Raw genomic sequence first — 26,566 nt, 5'->3', positions numbered from 1 at the left:
ATTGTTCAGATTTACATCCGAAGTCCCCACACTTCTCCATTGCAGCCGAATTCCACAAGAGTATTTGCCGACCTTTTAGTGCACAGCTTCTCATTACACTGCACCTCAGAACACGGTTCTTTACCAAAGGTCTTTATTAAGGAGAATTAATTAACTAGGTTTGCTGTCTGGATAATCAATTTTCTTGGTATAAATTGAGTAGAGTTGGAAGAACGCTGAGCTGTTGCTCCTCTGATTTCCCCGCACAGAGAATAAAAATAGAAGAAGATCCAGATGGAGAAATTGGGTTGGGATCAGATTCCTTCTGAATACAGAGTTTTGGCAACCTCAGAAAATGGGGTGAACATTGCTGGGATATAATTTCCTAAGTGCACTGGGAAAGTTAATGTCAAAATGTCTCTAAATCTCTGATTTAGAGATCTTTGAAGGAAAGGGAAATGTTTCATTCTGAAGCAACTTTTCATGTAGACATTGAAAGGAAGGCAAAATCAAGGGCAAAAATCGGAGTGGAATGTTTTAATTGTGTTTGAAAAAAAAAAAAGCAGTTAACAGGCTTAGTTTGTTTGGGGTTTTTTGGTGGGTATGTTTTTAAATTTTCCTCTGTGGAGCAGTTTAACAACCTGGTGTCTCTCAGCTCTGTGTGGAGTATTCCTCCCCACCCCTTCCACTCTAGTAATACTTTTTGCTGTCTTTTGAGCCCTAGATGAAAGCCCAAAAACTTGCCAAGTTTTGTGTTCATCTACCTTAATCCTGCCAGTGTTTTCTGGCTCTGGTATTCAGCAAAATGTGCTCCAGCTAATGACGCCACAGACGATTGGCACCCCACAACACTAGACTACAACTTTAAGCTGAAGAAAACCCTCTGGGCTTTATGAAGAAGTTATCTCTCCATTCTTTCTTTGCATTGGAATTTTTTTATATGATGGTGGATCCACTTTCCTAGCAAGCAGATGTTTCCTTTAATTGGCATGTTGCCCCTTGCCTCCTAATGACTGGTTTGACTACAAATTGCTCAGACTCTGTGATTTATTTTTCATCTCTTTTATTGCAGGCATGAATACAGGAACAGGTAAACAGCGGAGCCGTAAAAGTTTCTCTTTAGGCATGTTTTCAACAAAATGCCATCATACACTGTCTGCTGATACACGCTGCTACTCAGGTGAAACAAAATGGTGTGAGCAGTCTTGCTTTAAAGCTGCTACCCACCACTCAATGCTGCAGCTGCCAAAGAAGCCTTCTCCTCCACTTATTCTCTATCTTCCCTCCTTCTCCACATCATCTACAGCTTCTTTTACGGCGCTTAACTTTACAAAACACAGTTGTGAGACTAATCTTACATGCAATTACAGATCAGTCTCAGTATATTTATTGCAAACTCCTTGAACATCAGGACATTAATGAAAAAAAAGAGAAAAAAAAAAAGAAAAAATATTCCATTGCATAATTACAAGTAGGTTTTTTGTAGCAAATGAACCAGAAGTGTATTCAGGAAAAAAAAAAAAAAAAAAAAGCAAAGGCTATTTGTAAACAGTTCAAACAAAACATGATGCTGCCTCCAATGAAACATTTCACTGCATTGCTAGCTCTGTTTCAAATGGGCACATAGGCATCCTGTTGCAAGAGAGTGAAGCCATGAACTGAAATTTTGGAGGAGTTAATTTTCAAATTTTGCACTTCCAGGGTCTATGAAACAGGAAAAGTCTGCACACAAAATGGGATCTGAGAGAGGTGTGGAATCTCAACCAACATTTCTAAAGAAAACTCAGTTATTCCTTTTAAAACAAAATAGTGGAAACAGCTGAGCCACACAAAAAAAACCAAAGCACTATTGGTTGGCTTCCATAAGAGACTGCAAAATGAGAAAATATTTAACTCCTTGCATAGCTATTTAAATGGCCAATAAATTTTGCTGGAATCACCCAAACATGACAACATTGCATTCCACTGCTTAGAGACTTCGCGCTGAAAAGCTGAGTTCTGCTGACAGGGCCAGAGCACTCGGGGCACTGTGAAAAGCCAGGGCCAGCCCTGATTAGCTTTGCCAGCATGGCTATAGCAGGAGGTTTCATCAACCAGCTACTCCCAGATGGAGCATGACTACAGCGAAGCCTCTGCGCTTATGTCACTGTAAGTTGTTATCCCAGCTCTCTGTTCTGCCACGAGGGATAAAAGCTGTTCTGATAAAAGGATATTTCTGGCAGTTTATTTACACCTAACGTGCAAGGCTTTCGCTGGCACAGCTACGCCGACCACAAATCATACCTTGAAGCTGAACCCTGGATGATGCAGCTGAGTCAGCAAGGGTTTGCAATGTAGACCTAGCCAGAGGGATGGAAAGAAGGATTCATCTCACTTAACTTTAGTCAGCATAAAGGTTGACGCTTAAGTCAGAGGCACCTCCGGAAGACAAGTCCTTTGATCTCTCATCAGGTGAGAGCTGGGCATTTTAATGTTAGATGAGATGAATCCTTTCCCAGGAGAGCTGAAGAGACAAAATCCTTTCAGCCACCCTCTTCTGTCACCAGTTCTGGAGACCATGCTTCAGAAGGCTGCTGTTCAAATGCGTTATCTTTACACATGTCAATGTACATGACAATGATTGCCTGTGCTGGGCTTCATGCTGCCACAACTACAAATGCAAGCTTAAAGCTAGCTCAGATACTTCTGCACAATTATATAGACATACCTTCAGGCAGAGTATCCTTTAACACCTGTAAAGTTAAATTGCAGGAGCAAATCTGCAATATCTGCCCCTCTGTAATACGTTCGTGTTGACGTTGTCTTGTTCACAGCAGTTTTGGGTAACAGGTGTCCTAACACTGTAATTCCCAACCAGAGGTGAGGCAGAAGTGTTTCTTCAGAGGATGTGAAAACTGAGACTCTCAAGCATGGCTGAAGAAGGTACGTAGTAAGAAAGAACAAGATGATGACATTCCACAGTTAAAAGTTTAGTTTGATTTCAGTAAAACAGTTTTAATAAAGCTCCATTAGACTGCAGAATAGGAAACAGTGGCAGCCAGTGGATAAGACACTAAAACACGACAAGGCAACATACTTAGAGTTGTTCTGTAGAAAATGTCCCACAAAAACTAAGCAGTCACATGAGCCTTTCCCTCTTCTCCTGGTGGGAACCACAGAAGGAGGAATCTCTGCCCTTCTTCAGCTATCCCAGAGCATGCCTCAGCTATAAAGATTTGGCCACGTGGTTCACATTACTTGTTTTCCAGTTGTGATTATTTCAGCTGAAGAAATTTTATACAATGGGAGCAAAAATGATGCATTGAAAACAATAAACTAATAGACTGTTTATGAGCCAGAATATCTTATAGGCTAGTCTGACTCAGGCATTCAGTTTTGCTAAAGGCTTTTGCTTTAAGTGATCAGACAGTCCTAACGTGGATCTGTTTTGCCCCCAAACCTGACGGCATATTGTGGGGTTCCTAAAGTCCACTGCATCACAATCAGTATGACTGAAGGGTGTGTTCAGATATTTTTCTGTTTGTTTGGTTGGGTTTTTTTTCTGGGTTTTCTTTGACAATGACTTTGTGAAACTGTTGCCACTTCAAACACAACTGACGGTTACCTAACAGGCAGAAAACCAGATCGAGCTAGTCAGCACTGTGCCGTTCTCAACCTTAGTTTGTTCTCCTCTTCCAAACCAGCATTTCTAGTTACAATTTTTTTTTATTTGTTCTTCAGAATGCTCCCTCGCACTTGGACGCAGGCAAAATATGCTGCTGCTTCTCCCTCACCAATACCTTCTGGGAAGTGGTGAGAAAAGAATAACAGGAAATTGCATTCTTTTGTGTCTGTGCATTTTTCCCTCCTTTCTGATTTTCTCACAGGGATTTAATGTTCCTAATCAATTTTTAAGAACCCTGGATTGATGGACTGGGGCATTAAAACAAAAGGAACAGAAGTGTCCTGGCACTGCAACAAGCAGGTGGACAGCATACAGGTCATATCTGATTACCCAGAAAAGTCACTGGAATACTCTTAAATCCACAGTCCAGGTGTGGCTTTGTGGCTCCTTTTGCCTACTGCTCATGTTGAGCCACTTGATTAAATTTTGTAATGTGATTTTCTACCTAACAGTTGTGCTGTGTATTTCGACCCAGTTTATGGCAACAAGAAAGTCTTGTGTTTGGTGGATTTAAATGGGAAGCCTAATGCTATTTTTCTGTCCCAGCAAATATAAAATAGACAAGTCATTTTATACCTTCAAACTGCAATCCACAGTCTTACAAAGCTTTCCAGAACTGTCATTTTAGAAAAACAGCAGAAGCTAACTCTGAAGGAAACCCAATCTCACAGCAATCACTTCCCAGCCTCCACACAAACAAACTGCTTAAGCTGAGATAAAGCCATTGTAATCAGTGCCAAATGAAGGGCAATATTTTATCTTAATACAAATAAGAGAACATAGTGTACAGAGAAACAGAAAAATATACATCTTCAGCCATAAAAAATGCACAAAAGCTTTCCTGTTTAAAGAGTACCTTGTAGCTGACAGTCAGATATTGTTAGTTTTCCAGATGACCCTGCACTACAGAACAAGGGGAAACTAAGACCTCTTTTTTTCCCTAGGACATAGTTGATAGTGTTACCTGCATCCTATCAATTCCCTCCCTGCGGCTGTGGCTCTGCTAGTGTTGGACCACCCACCCCACTTCATGCCTGAGATAGCTCCACTGCATGTAGAGGCTGCTTGGGTGTTGGAGGTGAACGGGATGTACAGCCCTGCACAGGATTCCTGGGCCATAGATGCTGATTAGTAGTGTTAAAAATATGGGTACAGGCACAGCTATGCCTTAAATGATCATTGTTCTTGTTCTTGAAGGGGATCAATCAATTCATGTCAGCCAGGAAGGTGGTTTTTTTATCCAGGAAGGAAAAAATTCTCCTTGTGTGAGCTACGTCCACACCGCTGAGGCTCTGCAACCTTCAGTGCTGGGGCAGAAGATGTCTGAGCGTGGGCTAGCCTTAAAGCCTAGGCAAACTGGAGAAGTAAAGCTCCTCACTTGCTTTAAAAAAGTCAGTATCAAGCTAGAAAGTCAGTAGCAAATTACTTTAAACAACGGATTTTTTTCATCCATTAATGGAAATAGGGTAAGATTTTGTTGAAGGTTCAGGTCAAGGTGACAAGCTATAGGAAGTATTGGGTGTGTATATCTGTGTGGTGGGGTGTCTCTCCCAGTTGCAGCTATTTATATCTCTGAGGGAAGGTTAAGGTTAGGAATTTAATAAGACAGCCGTTTATTCTGTGGAGACTAACAGTCCTGGGGTTAGGATGTAATAATCATTCTTCTGCTTTAAAAATGGTTCTCTTAACAAATAGCAGTAGCTCATTGCAATTTTCAGTTGTACAAAATGACGTATTTTCTATGTTACTATCAAAATATTCTGCATAACATTAATTTCTGTGCACTTATTAACATATGTACAGAACAGTGTTTCCCAATAGAAATCAGTATGCTCCTTGCTGATCCTCTTTGCCCTAGATTTACCAAAACCAAAGCAGAAATTAATTGTGTTAATAGTATAAAATCTCAGGAGAGAGAAAGGATTGAAGGTTTATTTCCCAGCAGCAAATGAATAAAGGAACTCCTTCAAGTCAAAGTCTAGCCAAGACGTAATTTGAACCAACGGCGGTGAATCCAGGCGAGCCAGGAATATCACACATTTTCCCGATGCATTATGTTGAGTACACAGAAGCAGAGGAATGTAAACAGACAGAAGGCACATGAAAGGCCCCAATCCATTCTCCATCTGACGGAAGTGCGAGTTTCATAATTCTGTCATCAAGAGTCTTTTCATCATTTTCTCTCTCTCAAGTTCACGCCTCAGAGTCTCAGCACTGTGTAATTAATGCACAAACAGCCAATTATGGCAACAACAATAAGTCTCAGATTTCAATTTAAAATAATTAACATTTTCAAAATACCAAAGGAGGGGAAAAAAAGGTCAGACACAATTCAGTGAAAAAGCTGATAACTGATGGCCGATTCAAAAACAAGTATCGCTTGATATTTCTGATGAGCAAACAGAGGCAAGGAGAAGAATATAAAAAGATTCACTTGGCAAAACAGTTTATAATTTCATCTGACCCCCATTAAAAGCTACTAATTTCAAAGGAAGCTGGACAAGGACTCTAAAAGTGGAGCAGCTACAGCAAATGCCATTATGATAGACTACTGTTACAGCCTTCTGCTCCTTGGTGTGATGTGATATTGAGGGATATCTATATACATAGATATATGGCTATGCTGAATTTACCACAGTCCAGCACATATCAGGATGCCATAATCAGAGTCTGAGGTCCTTGCTCTCACCAATTCACTCCAGAGCCCAGAGGATTTGTAACCCTGGGTATGTCCTGGTTTAGTGACTCAATTTCTGAAACTCTTAACCTGAACCTCTTAATGCCGTTCTGAAAGTTATGTATCTCACACTTGTAACACAGTTTGGAGATTTAAATGGCATTGCAGAAACCTTGCAGCTCATTTGTGGACAAGCAGGGGTAGAATCACCCGCTCATGCATGAGACATCTTACAGAAGCTGAGTTCAGCACAACAGCTTCAGAATTACTTTTTCACTGGAATGATAAATTTTTAGATGAGTAAGCAATGTTGAATAAATTTGCAGGTGCAATTAACCAGCTGCAAAAAATAATTAACAACCAAAAACGGGAATCGGCTGTGAATCCAAAAGCATAAAAGATTAATTCATTATGATGTCAAAGAAATACTTTTTCTTCATAAGCCTTGAACTATTTGTGCTCCAGAAGTACTGACTATATCCACTGCTACATTTATATTCAGTAAATTATCAGCTTGGGAAGTTCAGTCTTGATTAAATTATAGAATAAGAAGCCAGCATGCAAAACCAGTAGGATGAAAAATAGAAAACTGAAAAGAGTCTGTCTGTAAAAAGGTGGTATAGCTTGTTGATTCTCTGAGATATTACGAGACCACTGTAGCTTGACATTACTAAAATAGAAAAAAAAAAAGAAAAGGGAGGAAGAAGAAAGAAAACCAATGCCTGTTTTTCATTTAGAAGAACAGACATTTCTCAAACTCAGGTTTCCCCCATAGACATCTAATTTCAAAAAACAAATTGTAACAGCAGTTATTAAAACAAAAAATTTGTTGTTCAGACAAAACGACTTGCCTGAGGAAAATTCTGCACAACCCTTTGTCACAGAAATTGGTCACAGAAATGGTACACTGCTGGCTGCAGCAGTTAATTAAGGTAGGCTCTTCTTTATCTCAGAGCATGAGTATCAGTTACAGATATTTCTTTACATAACCCACCTATTCTGAAGCAGTAAAGCAAAACTCTTTCAGTATAAGAGAAAATGGCACTTTATGGTAATTATGACAGAAAAAGGGAAATCAAGCTGAATCCTTCAATGCAGAAAACATGATAGTATTTCTGTGAAAGAACAGCACAGTACCTGTCTGCCAGCGAAATGGGCTTATGTGACGTATATACTGTCTGGACTGTTGGAGTTGGTATAGTCTCTGCCAGAGACCTCAGGACAGGTGATGGAGACACCAGCGTAATCTTGGGAGATGACTGCACCCCACAGCATTGTAATTTGCTGTCTGCAAATTCTGCCTAAAATAAAAAAACATGTATACGCACACACAGAAAGAAAAAATTGTAGATTAGCTTCTACTGGTCTCACCATCCTTCACTATCCAATTCATTGCCAAGCACACAGTAACAGCAACTAAGAACGAGAAAAAATGGGAGGCTGTGGCTCTAACCTCTCAGTGCAGCCTCTGCAGAGGCTCCACAGCCACCTCTTTTGATACCTGAGGGACCAGCCTGATTGCAACATGCACTGAGTGGGGTGACACGTATGGGACTGGCAGCATTCAGGTAAAAAACATGATCAGTTTGGAGAAAGACACTTATCATTATTGTATTTTCCCTAAAAATTATGTAGAATGTTGACAACATGAGATTTCTGGAATATCCTTCAGGAATCCTATACAATTTGCTGGTGGGTCCCCTAACTACTCTATGTTTTGTTAACAGCTGAGAGTCTGGGTTTTTAGGATTAGGTTTCAAAATCTCCATTTCTTTCCCGCTTTTGCTAACTGAAACATGCCTCAAGAGAAGTGTTCTTTCAGTATCCAATGAAAAGCAATGTTAAAGCAAATTGGAAGTGCAGATTTAAGACAAGCAGCAAGCAACCATCTCCTGTCTTTTAGGTGAGGTATTTCTGCACAACAATATTAGAGCAAAGACAGGGCTATTTTTACAACCAGAGCGGGAGGATCCCTAAAAATCAAACAGCCCTGTCTTGCTTTTTGGCGTGGGCTATTTCTTATGCCAAACCACAGCAACTATTGCCTGTGGTGCATGTCTGACCCTAACCTGGGAAGAATACAGAGCAACTGCAATTGTCAGTGTGTCAGGATCATTAAAACACACTCCTACTGGCATCTATAGCCCACTCTTCCTTGGTGACAATTTCTTCTGAAGCTGGTTCAGAGTCAAAGGCAGGGAAGAGGAAAAGACACTATCATAAGAAACCAGCTATTTCAAGAGCAACCCTATTTTTTTTTAGTCTAATTATTTCTCAAATTCTGCAACCCTCTGCAAGTGATTCACAAACTTTGTTTAAACAGTGGGAAAACTATTTGAGCCCACACTTTCCTGGAATGTGTTAGGTTTGCTTGCTTATTGTCACTTTTTAACATGCTTAAACACATCTCTAATGATCCAAAATAACCTCTAAAGCAAAAGGAATTCCATTAATTCCACAAAATTAGTAAAATAGAAAAATGTAAAATCAACTAAAGAAACTGTCATGTGTTTAAATAATGGCCAATAGGACCTGTTCAAAATTCTCTGTAATTCAATTTTTAAAACTCGACAAAACAAACTGCAGGGGTATAAAATTTTGTGTCACTCATATGGGATCCCCGTGCTCCAAGGACTGCCAGATCTTACTCTATGGCATGAGAAGAAGACATCACTCTGAAGCTGATGTACATTCTCCCAGCCTCACTGAAATCAGCAGAGTGATGACAAGCTACACTTGCTGAAGAATTGCCTTCAGTCCCATAGTCTGTCTGCTCTGGATGATTATTTTGCAGTAGATATCCAAAGCATCTTTTTATACATATGTCTGATTCCACAGTACACTTAAGCCAAATATTTAACTGGTCTACAGAGATATAATTTCATTAATTTAAATCTATGTGGCTTACACGTGCCTGAGAATGTGGCCATCATGCCTGCTATTTTTCTATGGAAATCTCTGAAATTCAGAGGGCTCCTGGGTTGAAGCTTATATTTAAACAATCCAGGTAACAAGTTTTCATCTGATCAAGTCAACACAATCGCATGTACACCACCAAATTTGGAGCTGCACACAAAAGGTAAAGCCTTCTAAACATCACCATACACAATCCTTTTCCTGCTCAATAACATTCCAATGTTTTCTTCCGAGTGGGGAAAAAAAAGAAAAAAGAAAAAAAAAAGAAAAAATAAGTGGAAGGTAAGGGGAAGCAAGGACAAGAAAAAAAAAAATTACTAAACATTACCATCTGGGTCTGCATGTGACTGGAGACCAGTCAGGGTTAGATCTGCCTGCAATTCCTAGCTACGCTTCCCTTCGAGCTTCTTCCTGTGTTGTAGCTCTCTTCAGGCCCTCAGCAGTGCATCAGGATGATCTAAAATGCTGCAGTGGAGAGACACCTCCCTTTGGTGTGGGACAGAGGGCTATGAAACACAGGACCAAAGCCACCTAACTCTCCTAATTGTTTTCCATCTCTGTGCAGTCCCATGGGTAGCTGCTTGTTCACCACAGATATTTGTACATACCTCACTAAAAGGAATGTACAGGATCACGTGACGGATCATACATCATTCAGGTTTTATTGCAACGGTATTTTAAATATTTGTGATCTCAGTTTTTCTCTCCACCTTGTCCAGGGAAATGGGGAGAAGATGGGATTTCAGAAAGGTTAGTTTAAATTTTGTTTTGCTTCTTTTCTCCTGACAGAACATAACAAAAATTCAACATTTGAATTTGCCATGAAAAGGCATTTTCTGCAATATGGAAATTTCTATGGGCAAGTATATGGGTATACCTTCTTTTGTATTTTGGAGTTCTGACTCCCCAGTTATCAAAATGTATGTTATATAGCCCTCCTAAATTTTGCTTTCATCCCAACTGTCAGAGACAGAAAAATAATATCTGACAATCAGTACTAATTAGAGGGAAAGCTATATTGGGGGGCACATAATTTTGCTTAGATAAAGGAGTACTGTGAAAGACACAAGCACTGTAACTTTGGGTTAGCTTTTATCACAATTTTCTGGTCTGGACTTGGCTGACATAATGAAACATTGATGTGATGTTCCTGTGTCCTTTCAAATGCATTTAATTAGAGCTCAACTGTGCAACACAGCTTGGGAAGGCCAGCTAACTCTGGCTTTAAAGTACCTATTTGGAGAAAAATCACATTTACATAAAAGCCCATGATCAGGTTTATTGTGAAAGAAAAGCCTCTTTCTCAAATCATTAAATACCGACAGAACCTTCACATGACCCAACAGTGAATGAAGTAACTTATCTTGGATTATATGCCAGATATAGATTGCTGCAACCAGTAAAATTTAAGGTCAAAGTCTGAAATGCTTCATTTTGCAAATGTAACTTTAAAATTATAAATCATTTTACATGGCGTTTATAAGCAGAGTGTTTCTTAAAGAGTAGTTAATTTTGTCACACTTTTTTGTTCATACTTATTAGATAATGCCTCTGCTACCAAAGCAAGATTTTGAACATACTTTTTAAATGGTCAGATAATTGTTTCCTGTTTGTAGGTAGTTTACCTCACCAAAATCCCTAAGTCACGTCTTCTGTGAATATTTAACAAGAATGAAGTTCAATATTGGATTCAAGTTCTTGGGTAAACATGAGAGTTTGTACAAGGATACCACTGTAGTCATTCACACACCAACTATAACACTTTAAAGTTCAGCTGTACATTCAGTGAAAATCAGGGCCCTCTTTATGACGGCACAGCAGGTGGTTTCAGGCAGGAGGCCATGCAATTGCTGGACAGAGGACTAAATCTTCCCATTCCCTTACTGCTCCCTGTAAAGATGTTATGGAGCTTCACCATTGTCCTCTACAGTCCTGAAATGAACAACATTTTGGGACTGACTTCATTGGTAGTGAACCTTGACCTTTAACTTTTAGTCCTCTGTCTACTAAGCAGCAATGTCTGAATGCAGGCAACATTTTGTATAATGGGAATATTTAACTGCTTCGTACTCTTAATTTCTACTTGGAATTTTTTTTTTTTTTTTGAGAATTGCTTAGTGCATAGATTTCTGACACTTAAAAAAATCAGTTGGAATTGTGTTAAAACACAGTTTTTATTTGCACATTTTACTTACAGAAAACTGTGGTACTGTTGTAAAGGGATCGAAAAAAGGATTAGATGTTTCAGCAGGGAATGTCTTTATCTTTAAAAAAGATAAAGAAAAAGATGTTACTTTCAGAGCATAAAAATGCAAAAGAAAAAAAAAAGCAGCAAAGCATTGCAACTACAGTGACATATCCAACAAATCAGAGCAGTTCAGCAGTGCTTGAATCAGACCCAAAAAAGACCCTTCCAAAAATGCATACAGAAACCTGATGATGAATAGTCAAAGCATAAATATGAAAACTTAATAAATTAATTTCACCATGTAATTAAATATATTGAGCAAATACAGAGCTGGTTGCATACAACATATCTTCCAATTCTGTTGCCAGAATTATGATGTGATTTTTTCAGCCAGCACTACATTTTAAGATATGCAATATGAAGTGTAGGAGCAAATTTTTCTGTACAGGAGCTTTGGCTAAAGAACTTGTGCTTTAAATATTTTAGACTTCCAAGTTTTCACTTACACTGTTGCTACCAAAGACAAACAATCATGCAAGGTGGGATCAAAAGAAAATCATATATTAAAAAACCATGGGGACAACTGTTTGTTTCAGGCATCTCAACACATGCCCTGTGTTGAGTAGAGGGCTGTGGATAAAGGATGACCCTTGGAGGTTTTTTGAAAAGTGCATGGAAACAAAGAGGAGAGAGACCAACATATCCATCTGCCAAGAGAGCTTGGTTTATGAGGATATAGTAACCAGTGTGACCAGACCCCGCTGGAAGTCACTTCTGCCCTTAAAGTAGTTTTAAACATAGCTGAAATTAAAATATATATTAAAAGCTGCAACAATCTCTGTCCCACTTCATTGTGAATGCTGTTTCTCATTATCTTCCTTTTCAGAATGCAGACGTTATTATTCATTCATTCAGAGAGGACAAAATAGCAAATAAACATTTGAATTTGAACTGCACTTCATGCTTTCCCTTTGGAAAATTACATTTTCACTGTAAAGGTGTGGTTTTCACTTTATTACAGAAACTGCTGTGCATTGCTTTGTTATGCATGTATTCAATCATAATTTACTAACCACAGCTATACAACTGTTGTCCAATAATGAGGAAAGCTACCTTGAGGGCCCTGAGTCCCTGTAGGCCAAAGAAAAACCTGGAATTATGACATCAAACATAATTAAGTAAATGTACAGTGTTTATTTTGCAAATAAAATAGCAGAAACATATTGGCTTATAAGGGTACCAAGGGAAATTAATAGCTATCTGTGGGCTTCCTTCTGCAAACATGTGGAATTAAGCTTAGCATTACTTGTCAGACTTCTTACACATGAGGAGTATGGAGAGCAAAGATACTGTCAAGCATGTAAATGACTTTTTAACAGAGTAAAGGTGTTTGTAAATCAATTACACAGGCGTAAATGAGCTAACAACTCTGTGCAGGAGAAATTATTTCAAATCACAATTTTCTAGGCAAACTTATTAAAGGAAGTTTCACAGTCCTCTTACAGTCCTATATTCATGTCTGTTAGCAAAGTGTATGTATGTCTGCTGTATTGCTGATTGAACCTAACTCATTAGACTGACACAATAACTCCTCTCAAGTTTGTTATTTTACACTATACCCAGAGCCAAATCTGGACAGCTGTAGCATATCTCACTCCTTTGAAAGATAGTAAATACCCATGAGCCCAGGCTGACATTCTCAGGTTATGAAGGGTTTACAATATGATGTTACAGTACAAAGTACAAGTGTACTCAGTGACAAGTAAAGTCTTTGAGCCAAAGACAAACAGGGATGGGAAGCTGGTTGCTCGTGTGCTGTATGAGTTTGATATCCCAAAGTTAAAATCTCTCCAATTTTGCTGGTTAGTCTCATTAAGGAAATGAATCACAGTTACTGAAAACAGGAAAGAAAAATTATGCAGAATACTGGAGAGTCCACTGAAATTTGGGAGCAGAAGCACATAATAGGAGTCATCCTGATCATGTGCTGTGACACACAGCCATGCAGAATACCCTCCTGCAAAACCAGCAATCTGTGGATGTGTGTGAGGCCAGCCTATGCATCAAAACAGGACAAGAAATGGTTAATCTGGTTTAGTTATCAGTGGGAATCCATCTCTCAGGGAGCTGTGATGTTTTAGTCTTGAGACTAGGACAATGTTGACAAATTAAAGGCTCACTGGATTATAAACTCCTCAATTTCTGGGCTTTTAAATAAAGCATAAAGAGAAATTAGCGAACAGAGGGGGAAAAAACCATACCTGTGTTCAATTTAAGAATGACAAACTAACTATCCCACTTAGCCTCTAGTATTTACTCTTCCCACCATATTTTTTTGCCTCTGAGAAAAGGCCACTGTTACTCAAAAGGCAAAACAGAGTTTATTGGTTTGGCTCAGGCCTTGATTAAATCATTGCTGCCAGCTTCCATAGGCAAGGCAGAGACAACACTGTTGTTGCCTTTTCAGCACTGGCAAGAAGTTTTTATCTATTAATGGCTTGGCTCTTCAGAGTAGGAAATTGTTACAACATCCTAATCCATACAATAGCAGAAAAAAATATACTCAAGAATATTGTTCAGACAGAGGATATGCAGGATGGGGAGACAGCACTATGGAAAGCAGCACTTTAAAATTTGGTTTATGTGAAACTTGATTTGGAAATGTGAAAGGTCTCTTCAGCCAGGAATATACTTAGCTTACTTTAACCTAACTGTCCTGCATGTTCACCATGGCCAGCAGTAGCAGTTGCCAGCACCTGGAAGGCACAGGAAGAAGAGCCTGTGATTCCCACCCCACCACACAAGGAAAGCAGCATAATGGGTGTCTCTTCCTTACCCTTGCATTGGAGTTGAATTTATTGCATGAAATCAAAAATCTCAGAGTAGCTCAGAAAGAAAAACAACTCCCTGACCAGAACCTAAATGCTATGCCTTCCCCACACTGCCTCTCTCCCTGCCCTAGAAAGAAGACATACTGTACATTTAAATATCTCCTAACTCACATGGAAGGAGCAGACTTAACTTTTCCAGGGTGCTTTCTTCTCCCTGTCATGGCAGCATCAGTTGAAAGATGCCACCCGTGATCTGAGAACAGAAGAAAGGCAGAGGCAACTCTACCAGCTTCTTCAAAGCTGCAGTTCCTCCAGCATCTGGAGACCCTCAGTAACTTCCAGGCTTTACCTGGGATGGCACACACAAAGGGAAAAGGAAATGGGAAGAGGAAGTGGGCAGTTCCATGGGCAGGTAGATCTCATGAAGCTGAACTCTAGCTGCTCAGAGAAGTGAAACACAATAGCTGTCAGTGCATGGATTGCCTATAGACCAGAGTGAGGTTTGCTCTCTGCTTTGGTATGAAACAAAACAAGTAACATCTTTAAAGTCTACAGCTGGGCACAATTCCTATTGTGGCAGATGGAGCAGCAATCTCACCCACATTACTCAGATGGGCATTTTCTGGTACAGTCAGGCTCTTCCATGAGAGCAACAGGGACTAACTGGTGTCACAGGGGCTACAGAAATAGCCTGAGCAACAAGAGGTTAGAGCTGTGCTCTCCTTAACATCACAGACAGGCTTTTAAGTACAAAACTTGATTTCAAGCACACTTGCTCTCTCTGCAGGAGTGCCAAGAGTCTTGCAGCCAAAGTCACAGCCATAAAACAACCTTTAAGGCAGGCCCCATGAGTAACTGTCAGGTGGCAGGAGCATGGCATGAAAGGAGAGTGAAGAGGGCTGACATTCCAGCAGCATCTCACATGCTGAGGGCTTGTTTCATAACCTGAAATGCCCCTTGCTTGAAAGGTCAGGGGGCAGTACCATAGCAGAACTGCTTTGGACAAGTAGCTCCTTGTCTGGAATATTTAGCTTGGCAAGTTGAGAATTTGCGAAGCTTAAAAGAACAGTTGACTCTCAAAAAAAAAAAAAAAAAGAATAATAAAGGATTGGCATAGTCTCAAGAGAAGTCCAATGGTCCAATGGTTGAGTAATCTTTAAGGTGAGAAATCTGTAAACCAGTCAGATGTAACAGTCACATCAATTTTCCTGGGAAAAAAAAAGCAAAAATGTATTCCTCTTTATTTTCTGCTAGTACTCAAAGATTCATATTGCATTATTGCTGTCGATTGGAGTCAATTCCTCCAATATTTTGGAGGAATGTTGCCAGAAAGAATTAACTCACTGATTTTCCTTGACATTTATATAGCAAGGGAGAATGAAGAAGCGTGAAGGAAGAAAAATGACAAGAATCTTCCCCTTTTCTTTGCATTTGTGCAAAGAGCTCTTCTGGATGAAATTTCAAATCTCAGTAAAAACAGTTGCACGTTCCTGAAACACTTTTTAGATGAGCTAGGAGAAAAAAAATGTAACTTTCTCATATAAACAAATGGAAGTGCAAGGAGATAAAAAAAGAGTACTTTTGTTGAGTTGATTGATATAAAATAAGCTATTTTGGTATTTCTATCAAAAGGGAATATTACAAATGTCCTTGCTTTGGCAAAAAAAATGCTACTTTTGGAAGAAGAGGGCTTAATTTGGATATGTTCCCTTGCCTTTGGAATATTCCTGCCCTGGCACAATTATCCTTCCACAAAGGTCCAGTAACATTTTCTGCTGTTGACGCTTTGCTTCACTGCCATCCCCTGCACCTTGACCAGAGGCATTTGTAACATTATGGTGAAGACGTGTGAAGATCTCAGTGGGTTTGCACTGTCACTTTAGACACTGACCAGCTGGAAGACAGACTTTAGGCCAAACACTTCACTGGATTCCCATGCAGTGCAGCAAGAAGAGGCAGAGCTACTAACACCTGATCAGTGCCATAAATAAGGCCCTCAGGATACACATAGAGCCAGAGGAATATTTGGTCATGCTTTATTTCAAAATACACAATGTAAGTTGAATACCATCATATCTATACAGCACAGAGACTTGTTTCTACTCATCAAATTAGAAAACGACATCAGCTGAGATGTCTGTAGCATATTGCAATAGCAGTTCCCTGTCCTGATATGTGACATGACTTAAAAAATATCAGTTAGCCATTAGGCCTGATTTCCAAAAGCAGTGTGAAGATTCCAGGCTCCACAATTTTTCAGTAAAGCTCCTTGTCTGCTGTCATACCATTTCAGTGGCTGAGATGAATACTGAGGCAGAAAATGTAAAAACCCAAAGAGTTTCTGGTATTTTTTACCATGCAATATCTACAGGGACAAACAAATTCTTTTGAGTGGGAGCAGTTTCAGGCTCAAATGATCAAACACTCGGATTATGTCAACCCCAGTTCATGTCCTTCTTCTGCGCCAACATAACCAACATGACAGGTAGGCATAATCACTGCCAGGATGCACAGGGCAAAAATCAGACCAAATCAGTGCAGCAAACTTGTAGCAGGACAGAAACATAAATCAGCAATACTATTGACTAATTAGTCTTGGAAAAAGCTGTGTGAACTTAATGTCCTGATGAACTGGATTTAGTGCAAATCCCACATGCACTGCATCACAGGCCACCTTCTTTTCATGGGGTGCAGGATTTTTTCTAGTTTTTGAATTGATATCCAGGAGTTGGAGTCAGCAGACAAATTTTGTTCACACTCATTAAAGAGGGCACTTCTGCAGAAATGTACTATTGAAAACACCCTGAGGCATCAAATGAGAAGTTTCTTAGGAGGATGGCTTTCTGTTCAAGCCACTAAGCCAGGGAGGAAGAAGCTACATGTTCAGAATCTCCATGCCCTGGCACTCTCTCTGAGGAGACAACACTGGAAAATCTCCCTCATAGTTCCATCTGGTATTTGGGTCTCCCTTACTCATCTTGCAAAATCCTAGGGGAGTCTGCAGATCAAGGAAATAATTTCAAGAATATTATTTGATTCCTAAGAATTGCATAGGTGCATCCAAGTCTTTGACTCATCTGATTTGATGTGAGTTTCCACAGGACCATTGTACTGCAGTACCGAGTCCTGTTTCCCACAGGTACAGCTCTATTCCTTCTGGTAAACTGAAAAAGCTCCACTTTGAAAGCTCCATGTTCATCCCACAGTATCTTTGATGAGACAAGTTCTCTTGGGGCCCCCTCAATGGTGAGCTTGCTGTTCCTCTGCTCACTGATGTACACCAGCCCTTCTTTGGACCTTGCTGCAGGCTGAGTCCACCTGCCCTGGAAAATGACCTGGCAGCATACACCACCTTCGTGATGTCTCACCAGCTGCTTGTATTTTCCTCTCCATCAGGTATTTTCTTCCCTCTTAGAGAGACACTGTGCAATCCTTCCTAACAGAGAGGCATTGTCAGGAGGTGGCTACGTTGCTCCTTGACTATGCTCCAGTGACTTCGGTCTCCCAAACAGATGTCAAGGGAGTTCATGGGAGTAGAAGATGTGGAAGGTTTTGTCTCTCCTAAAGCTTGGATTTGCTGCAGTTATAGCTTTTCACAGACACTTCTTGCATAATCGTTTGTGGCTGCAGTATAAACTATACACTATTTGCAAGCAGGTCTACCTAAATCACAGTAGTTAAGATGACCTGGATATATGTCCTGAATCTTCACGTCAGCTTCTGTAACAATTTACAAGGACAGCCTTAAAAATTTTGTTGGTGCTAGTATCTTTTTTATGCTACCTTTAGGAAAAAAGTACTCTAGATTTTCACTCTAAGGACTGTAACTATGGGTTGCTAGCAAAGGGATTTCAGAGGTTTCATTGGGAGAGCATGAGGGACAATGGTAATAGTGTTATTAAATCAGTCCAGCTACTCTAAAGTATATTGGAAGGCATGTCCTGGATAATTTTTAAGACATAACTTTGCCTTGTGAATATTTTTGAGAAGACATTCTTCAAAAGAATACAGAATAAGAACAATTCAGATGTGACGAAACAAGACGGTGCTCTCACAGTCTTCAGGATTTTCAGTCCTCTTTCGCTGGTGCTGTGAAGGCGAGCAAGCTTAAGCACAACATAATCACAGAATGGGCTGTCAGCCCAGTCACCATCCCCTGAGGAAAACGTGGCAAGGTAAAATGATGTAACAGTCTTGGTGGGTTGGCTAAAATGCAGACTAAAGATTTGCTTGGTCTTTGTTTAAAACACAGAAATTAAACAAACAGAAAGCAGTAGGTACCCACTGAATATGGTTGCTCTCCAACAGTTACTGCATTAGCTGTATTTCTGGGACAGCTAATGCAAAGTTACCTTTTTTGTCCCTTGGCTTTTACCAATGAAATCAACGGTGATCCAGTAGCGGGTGCCTACACCACGTGCACAGATAACAAAATCAAGTGGCATCTTGGCAGATGGAGGCTGTTTTCATAGAAGAAAGTCACTAAAGATGGATAACATTAAGAGGAGGAAATGAGTGATTCCTGCAAGTTGAGAGTGCCCCAGGTAAGATATATAGTTCCCAATTTCACTGCCAGCAAGCAGACTGTATTTTGTACCAGATGGTAAAACTCACCCCTTACCATACTTGATTATTTCTGAGTATAGACACTGATGGCTCATCACCCAATGACTGTTAGTTCACCAAGAATTATTAACATGGAGACTTCAAACCCAGGAACATTTCCACAAAGGCTGATTAATAACCATGTAACACACCTGCCCTTTTTTAGAACCCTCAGGATCACATTCCTGTCTTGAAAAGTTATGACACATTGGCACAAACAGAGTACTGCTTGACCTTAGTCCAACAGAAACAAATAGTATGTCTCTCTAGTGTAATCAATCTCTACTTGTGTGAGAGCAAAAGCTGGCTGAAAGTCCTGAAACATCTAGAAACTCAACCCATCACAGTCTCCTTGAATGTCAGGATAGTAAGAAATACTTTGCACCAATTTTCTGTCCTATTTTTCTAGGCTATTGAGCTCTGATAAAATCCCCAGGAGTTTATACAGTTCATTATTATAAAGGGAAAGAATAGCACAGGTAGATTAAAGTCAGTAGAGCTGCAGAAAAAGTGTTAAAATTACAAACTGGTGCACTATTTATAAATCTATACAGAAGAACACTTGAGTGTATTTTCAACTTCAGCATGTGACCAGTCCCAGGGGCTACCACCGCCTTAATCTGTGCACGTGCCTACAAATTTTGGTGACCTCTCACAAGTTATGATCTCAAGTACACATAAGAGTGCTGACGGCTGTGCTGTGCTGCAACTGCCTTACTACTCTAAACGTCTACTCTGAATTCAGCTTCTATAAGACAATAATAATTTCCCATCATAATATGTCACCTTTCCAACATGCATCAAGGAAGCAGAGCATTGCTTCTTTAAATGTAGCAGATACAAAACTATTTGATCCTATCAAGAAGACCAGCTGGAGTAGAAGCTGAAAGTCTATAAGAAAAAATATGTTGCTTGGTTTAAGATTCATGCATGAACAAATTCAATCCCATATCTAATAAATGTTTTGTGATAAATGTTATAAATAAAAACCTATTTATTCATAATCTCATTCCCTTCACTATGAATCATTCCTATTGCCAGCCATCAAGCATTAAATAAACACAAAGATTCTGTCTTGACTGCAAGTAAAATCTAGTTGTGTTCAAACACAAGAGCTCATTAAGCATATACAGATTCAAACACCTGCATTGTAATACTATGCCAATTCAGTATAGTGAAACACATCAGATGCCTCTGTATCCATAGGATATTACCCTAAAAGCCAGTCTCCCAGTCTGATACTGCATTCAGGTATGTCCCAGGCTAAAGAGATTAGTCCCAGCCAAGGGATAATCCAAATCAATTAAGGCTATTAGCACATAACTCACCCTTGCTCATCCTTAATTACAAAATAAATATCTCCTTTGGACCAAGAGCACAAGTACAGAACTCTTCTGCTTGGCCCAGGAATGAAAGCAGTTTCAATTCCAGAAGGCTGTTCTCATTTGAGCAGAGCTCTGCTTCCCCATATTTTGTTTATTGAGCTAAGGCTTGAGAGGATCCATTATTAAAGACATCACCGTGAAGGCACCTGAAGAACATTATAATGTTGCAGGGAGCAGGAAAAGTAAAATGGAAATGAGAGAGAGGCCAAACAATGACAGCCCTCTCCCCAGAGATCTGCTTGTGGCACCTCTTCAAGGGAAGAAATACACTATGAATAAAATGTCACAGGCAGATCCTTGTCCCCAGTCACCAATTTCCTGCCCACCGCAACAGGAGCTCACAGGCCCCAAACTGGGGCTGAACATTTCCAGTGAGGCATGTTTCCAACACCACTGCCTCAAAGACCCCTTCCCACCACCATGTGGTGATGGAGGAGGTGAAAACACTGTTGTCTGGCAACCTCTGCTGATGTGGTCCCTGGGAAGATTACAGTTTACTCTTTCAGTTCAGGAAAAACCTGAAGTCTTCTAAAATAGAAGAGGAGCAAAAACTGGTCCAGTCAACTTCATAACTTGGAAATAATGAGGGGGCTTAAAGTGTTTACTTTTAAATTTCTTCCCAAGAGCCCTGGGATAGCTTCAGGCTAAGACGCAGGATACTCTATTTTCTTGCGGGAGGGTAAGAGCAAGGCGTCTTTCTGATTTGTTGTTTGGTTTTTGGTTTGGTTTTGGGATTGCTTTTGCAATCCTGTTCCTGGAGCTTTTTGAGTGTACTCTCTATGAGCTTGGGAACTAAGTGTTCCTAGTGCAGAAATATGCCCAACTTGAGCCACACTGCAGATGTACAGAAAAGCCTTTATCCATACTGCCTCACCACCCTGCTCATGGTGAGGAAGAAAAGAGAAAGCACAGTTTATTCAACCCTTTCTCCAAACCAGTAGCAATAAGACAGGAGGAGACCAAAATTGCTTTAGAGACACACAGAAACATGAGCTCTCCTGACCACAGATATTTTGAAGAGAACAGGTTTTGTCTGAAGTCTGGGCAGCTCAGACACTGATGCAAACACATGGATTCTATCTATATGTGAGCACTTCAGCTTCATGGTTATAAATTTTGACAGTTTGCTCAACTTGGATGCAGCATGAAATGAGTGCCAAATTGTGCACAAATTCAGGGGGTTGAAAGCCCACTGTGCTTGGCACATGACTTTCCATCTCCAGCACTGCCAACAGGGCTCTCAGCAGAGCATGTGCACATGGCTGGGTGCGTATGCCAGATGGCAGGGCCAGCTCCTTCATCACAATCCATCCTGGCAATGGCTGGTACCTCTCCAGAAGAGGCCAGATGACATTCCGCAGCACTGGAGCACTTGCAAGATTCTAGTCAACCTTTTGACAAAGGACCAATAAATGACATTAACTTGCTAAATGAGTTTTATAGAGGTTTACTTTCCTGACCTCACCAGCTGCATCTCCTAGAAAGTAGGAGCATTTGGTCTTGGTTTGCTGAAAATGAGAAGAATGTCATACCATAAAGCAAACCATAAATCCATAGTTCTTCCATAGTGATTGTTTTGTGGACAAGTTCCAACAAATAATTCTGAGAAGTGTGCAAGAACTGCTTTCTATTAATCAGGCTTAAAATGGTTGTACAGAATATCTAACTGTAGAATTTTTCTTCCTCAGCTCAAAACGGTTTAGCTTTTTTTTTCAAAGAATCATATAAGGGATATAAACAGAAGAGAACCTTTCCTACTAAGGTCACTGGTTTGCAATCCAGTTACCATGATAGCTAATAAGTTAGAATTAGGGAACTCCTGTTTTCTTTCTCCCACAATTAAATCAAAATTTTCTTCTATGATATACAATGTCTGCAACAAGGCACAGAACTGTGGAATTATCATAGATGTGCTGAGCTTTATGAAAACTTCAATTTTATCAGTTTGACTTACTGGTTATTCTTCTATTGCTATTCCTCTGAGTTATAAGATTTGTACTAAACTTTGTATAAAGTCATACCAAAAGATCTCTCTGGATGTAAATCTCACAAGTCAATGATTATATTTCTGTTTTGATTTTGCTTGCTAGTAGACAGACTACAGAAAATGAAATATATATTATGCTTCAGTAGAGAATTTACCCACTGTTGTGAATAACAGCAAAAAGCAGAATAGGCCAGAAGAGAAAATCTCTGGTCACTTATGTACCAATTGTGGTTAATCAAAAAGGACTGCTACTGCTTAGGAATTCTCATTAGAAAATGCCTATTTATTGAATGTGTATTGCCCTGAATGTGTTACAAAAGAAGTGGTGCTGATTAAATTTTCTCTATATTTAAAAAATAAATTTTAAAAGGCTTCACTCAGCACTATGTCAGTGCAGTTTTTAATGCCTAATTCAGAAATGACATTTTGATTGGAAAGGTGAGTTCATTGAAATTAATAACCCAACATCACTTGAAAATGAACCACTATTTAATTTCAAATTGGCCTGATCTTTTTATCTACCCTTCTTACTACTCTCCGACATTCAGTTCAGGGTATTTTCCAATACAGGCTTTTGAAAGGAAAATGCAGACAACCAGATTTTACTTTTCAAAGAAGAAAAAAAATTCCTATCAGTTCCGATTATTCAATTGTGTGGCAAATAAAAAGAAAGTTTACTTTATCTTTTTGCTGGTTTTATAAGTTGAGTCACTCAGCCAGTCAAAAAACTTCAGAAAGCAGCTGTTCCTATTTTCTGCTGAAGCCTGGAGACATTCCATTGAAATTTCACAGAACAGCCAAGCTGTTAGTATCACACTTGTTATCACACTGGAAAAATATGAATTAGAATTACACATATATCAATTCATTAGATGGTTGGAAAGAAAACAAACACACAATAGTTACTCACTGAAGTTTAAATGCAATTGTCACTAATCATAGCGAGGAAGAGAAATTAGGAACTTCGCAGCTGCTGAGACAAAAGGATTAATGTACTACTCAGGTCAAAAAAAGGTGATCAATATGCCTTTATCAAAAGTCTTTGTGACATAATGGCTTCATCACTGTACTTGTCTCATCAAGAGCAAATGTAAAAAGATATACCTGGTTTCAGTCTTTGCAAAGAATCTGAGCATTCCTATATCACATTGATTATTGTAGAGTGGAAGAGGAGACTCAGCCAGTACAAAAAGATGATGCTTTATACTCTGTGTCTGGAAACACTGCCTCTGTATTGTTCACTTTTATTCTTCTTAGGCAGATGTTACACTTGCTCACTGCTGCTCAGAACATGGAACATACTTGCTTGAAAAGTAAAGCAATAATCTTAAATAAAAGAGACGCTGAGCAGAAGTATGATTGAACATATCAGACCTGATTTACAACAATTCACAGGTCATAAAAGCTTTGCTAAAGATTTGCCTTCTCTGCTTGCTGTAGGAGGTAGATGCCAGCTGGTTTAAAATCTGTTTGCTTGCATTTACTTGATTCCTTTAACTTACTCTGATGTTGATTTCAAGCAAAAGAGAAAGCTGCTACCGGCATGGAATAATCCTTTATTTTTTTCAGAGGAGGCAGGAGAAAGGGATTTCAGGTAGTTTTCTTCTTTTTTTTTTTTTTCTTTTTTTTAAGCTTCAATAATGTTCATGTCCCTCAAGTTTTCTGACCTTCCTAAACGCTGATGAAGTGATGACAATCTATATCACTTCAGAGGTACTGAGAAAAGCTCTGAACTAAAAATCATTAGTGCACTAATTGCACAAAAAGTGAAGCACACAGGTAGTCTTGGACTGCCCTGTCTGTGGTGTTTGGCAGATGCTCTCCATCATCAGGGAGCAGACTCCCTGGGACCTTGCCTGTCAGTTGGCCTCAGGTCACCATTACTGCAGTCAAGCACATCCTATAATCCCTCCATAAACTGATCAAACTTTAAAGTAATTTCAACAACCTCAGTACTTCCTTTTGAAGTACTACTCTAGAAACTACACGGCTTGCAAATGTACTTTATCACTTCTATAGTCATCAGGAGAGCTATCTGTGAAACCCCAGGGTTTCATAGATTATTTGACTTAAAGCTAAGTAATTTTGTTTGTAGGGTTAGTGTTCAGCCTCACTAAGGAAGCTGGAGCAGATGAAACCATCCAGCACATGTGCAGCTGTGACACCACAACCTCAGCCCTCTAGCTTCACAGGCAAATCTGGAAATGGCCACTGAACCACCCCTTGTACAGGCACAGCAAACATCCCACCACTGTGCAACAATCTCACAGTCATTAGCTACAGAGCATTTTCTCTCTCTGCAGGCACACAGATTCTACAGGATCCTCCAGTCGTCTGGTGTAAATATCTTCTCAAATGAGATTCCATCTGCTAAGGCCTGCTATGGAGTCCAGCCAAAGCCTTAAGTTCCAGGACCAGCTCTGCTTGCACAATCTGGCAGAAATCAGATTTACTGGTAGGAATTTGCACATTTTAGAACTTCTACGACCACAAGTGCATGGAATGCCAGAGAACGGGTTAGGACTGCATATGAAAAAAGATAAAAGGTGACAAAAAATAATTGTACAGAATTGTAGCAGAATTTATCACCTCTCCAGGGAAAAGATTCTGCCCTCTTGATCCAAAGTATCTTCTGACATTGCACCTTATCTTCATCTCAAGTTTTATAAAATATTAGCCAGTGGACCATTGATTATTTAAAAACACTGAATTATATGATATATGCCTCAACTTTTTTTCTGTTAAACACCATTCCCTATTTTTGGAAGCTTTTCTTGCTTATATACACATCATATCTAATTTATCATGGGGTCCACAGGTGCAAAGCCAGCAATGGATTTCACTCTGTGGATCTTTTTATTTTTTTGAGAATTCACTTTCAATTAGTTGAAATAGATGAAGTGTTAGAAATAGAAAAGTGTTGAATCATCTGTCATATATTTACAGAATGCACCAAGTTGTTCTGGTCAGTTGACAGATAAAACGGTGAAAAATATATAGAGCCAATGAATTTAAATCACTTAAAACAGAGGAAAAATAAAAAGTAAATGTAGAAGCTTAGAGTTCATATTTTAGAATTCTCTCTTGTTTCTTCACTAACTATTTCTATAATGGATTAATGGGAGAAAATCTGTAAATAGAAAATCCCTAAATAGCAGTCAAAGAGTTTTAGGTAATTTAGTGAATTTTAAACTAAGATTCAAGGGGCTGTCTCTGTGCCTGACACCCCATTATCTTGCATGTTAGTAATTCAACAGACTGCTTATGAAACTGGCATCCAGCAATAAAGCCCTGTACTTTGCAGAGCTACATATTAGTCACAAGTCCTATTTATAATTCTTTATGTATTCACCCATTTATCTGGTTGCCCAAAGACTATGATTGTTCTAAAATGTTCTAAGTCCCAACCCTAGTTACTGACATGCCTTATATAACCTAAATGATGCTCAGGTAACCTGCATCTGCTTGATTCAAGCTGTGTGCTCCCAGGAGCCTTATGCTGGAAGGGCCCTGAGCACTTCCTGCAAATCCCCAGTCAAATGTGTCATGCTCATTTTGACTGAGCCTTACAGTGCCCCTCTTTGCAATGTGTTCTCATCCAGCTGGTGCCCTTTTTTTGCAGCAGAAAAGAATGGTCCTTTGCAATATGAGTAAATTTAGAGTATTCCTTGAGTTCACATAGAACTAGATTTATTACCCGTTGCTGTAATTTTTTTGTATTGGTGTTTGCTTTAGCAACTGCAGTTCTTTGCTTTATCTTAGTTTAATATGGAGTTAAAGGGCATGGACTTGAAACTGGAAATAAATGTGCATTTCACATCCTGCTTGCTGCTTTTACTTGTTATTTCTATGTGTAACAGACAAACTGTTTCTTTTTGCAAATTCTTTTGCTCATAATTGGCCATTGCATGTAAATTTGAGTGTGCAAATGCTGTAATTGAGAAGCTGGCTTGGGAAATAGAATTTTTAATATTGCCCTTTGAATCCATTGCATACTTATTGCATCCAATTCATCTTATACTAAGAAACTTTTTGTTGTTGTTTTTGTGATGAAGACGTAAAAGTAGAAAGGTTCTAATTCTGCAATATATCACCCAGTCTTCAAGAGTCCTGTTTTTTCTTCAGTATGTAGTTCACTGTCAGTAAAGCATTTATAAATTTGTCTGTGACTGAGCTGTTTCAAAGATCCTGAGGGCATGCAGAGATACTTGATCTATACTTTCAGTCAGTTAGATAGTAGATACATGCTAATGTTCTTATCAAATATCAGTCTTGAATTACATTATACTCACTCTCATTTAGAATTCAATGCCAAAAGGACTGGTTATGGAGGT

General features: G+C 39.4%; 1 protein-coding gene across 1 annotated transcript in view; it reads right to left on the bottom strand.

Annotated features, from left to right (window-relative positions):
- Nucleotides 1-1,025: 1,025 nt before the first annotated feature.
- The window catches only part of LOC132332416 (band 4.1-like protein 4B), a 72,615-nt gene continuing 47,074 nt past the window's right edge, over nt 1,026-26,566 (bottom strand). The window contains exons 8-10 of the mRNA XM_059856713.1: nt 11,432-11,500; nt 7,458-7,621; nt 1,026-5,857 (exon numbers count right to left, since the gene is read on the bottom strand). Of these exons, the coding sequence (XP_059712696.1) occupies nt 5,788-5,857; nt 7,458-7,621; nt 11,432-11,500 (303 nt within the window). The 3' untranslated portion in view covers nt 1,026-5,787. The remainder of the gene's footprint in view (nt 5,858-7,457; nt 7,622-11,431; nt 11,501-26,566) is intronic.

The sequence above is a fragment of the Haemorhous mexicanus genome, chromosome 1, assembly GCF_027477595.1.
Source record: "Haemorhous mexicanus isolate bHaeMex1 chromosome 1, bHaeMex1.pri, whole genome shotgun sequence".
In the NCBI taxonomy this organism is placed as follows: Eukaryota; Metazoa; Chordata; class Aves; order Passeriformes; family Fringillidae; genus Haemorhous; species Haemorhous mexicanus.
This window is presented reverse-complemented; position numbering and strand designations above follow the sequence as displayed.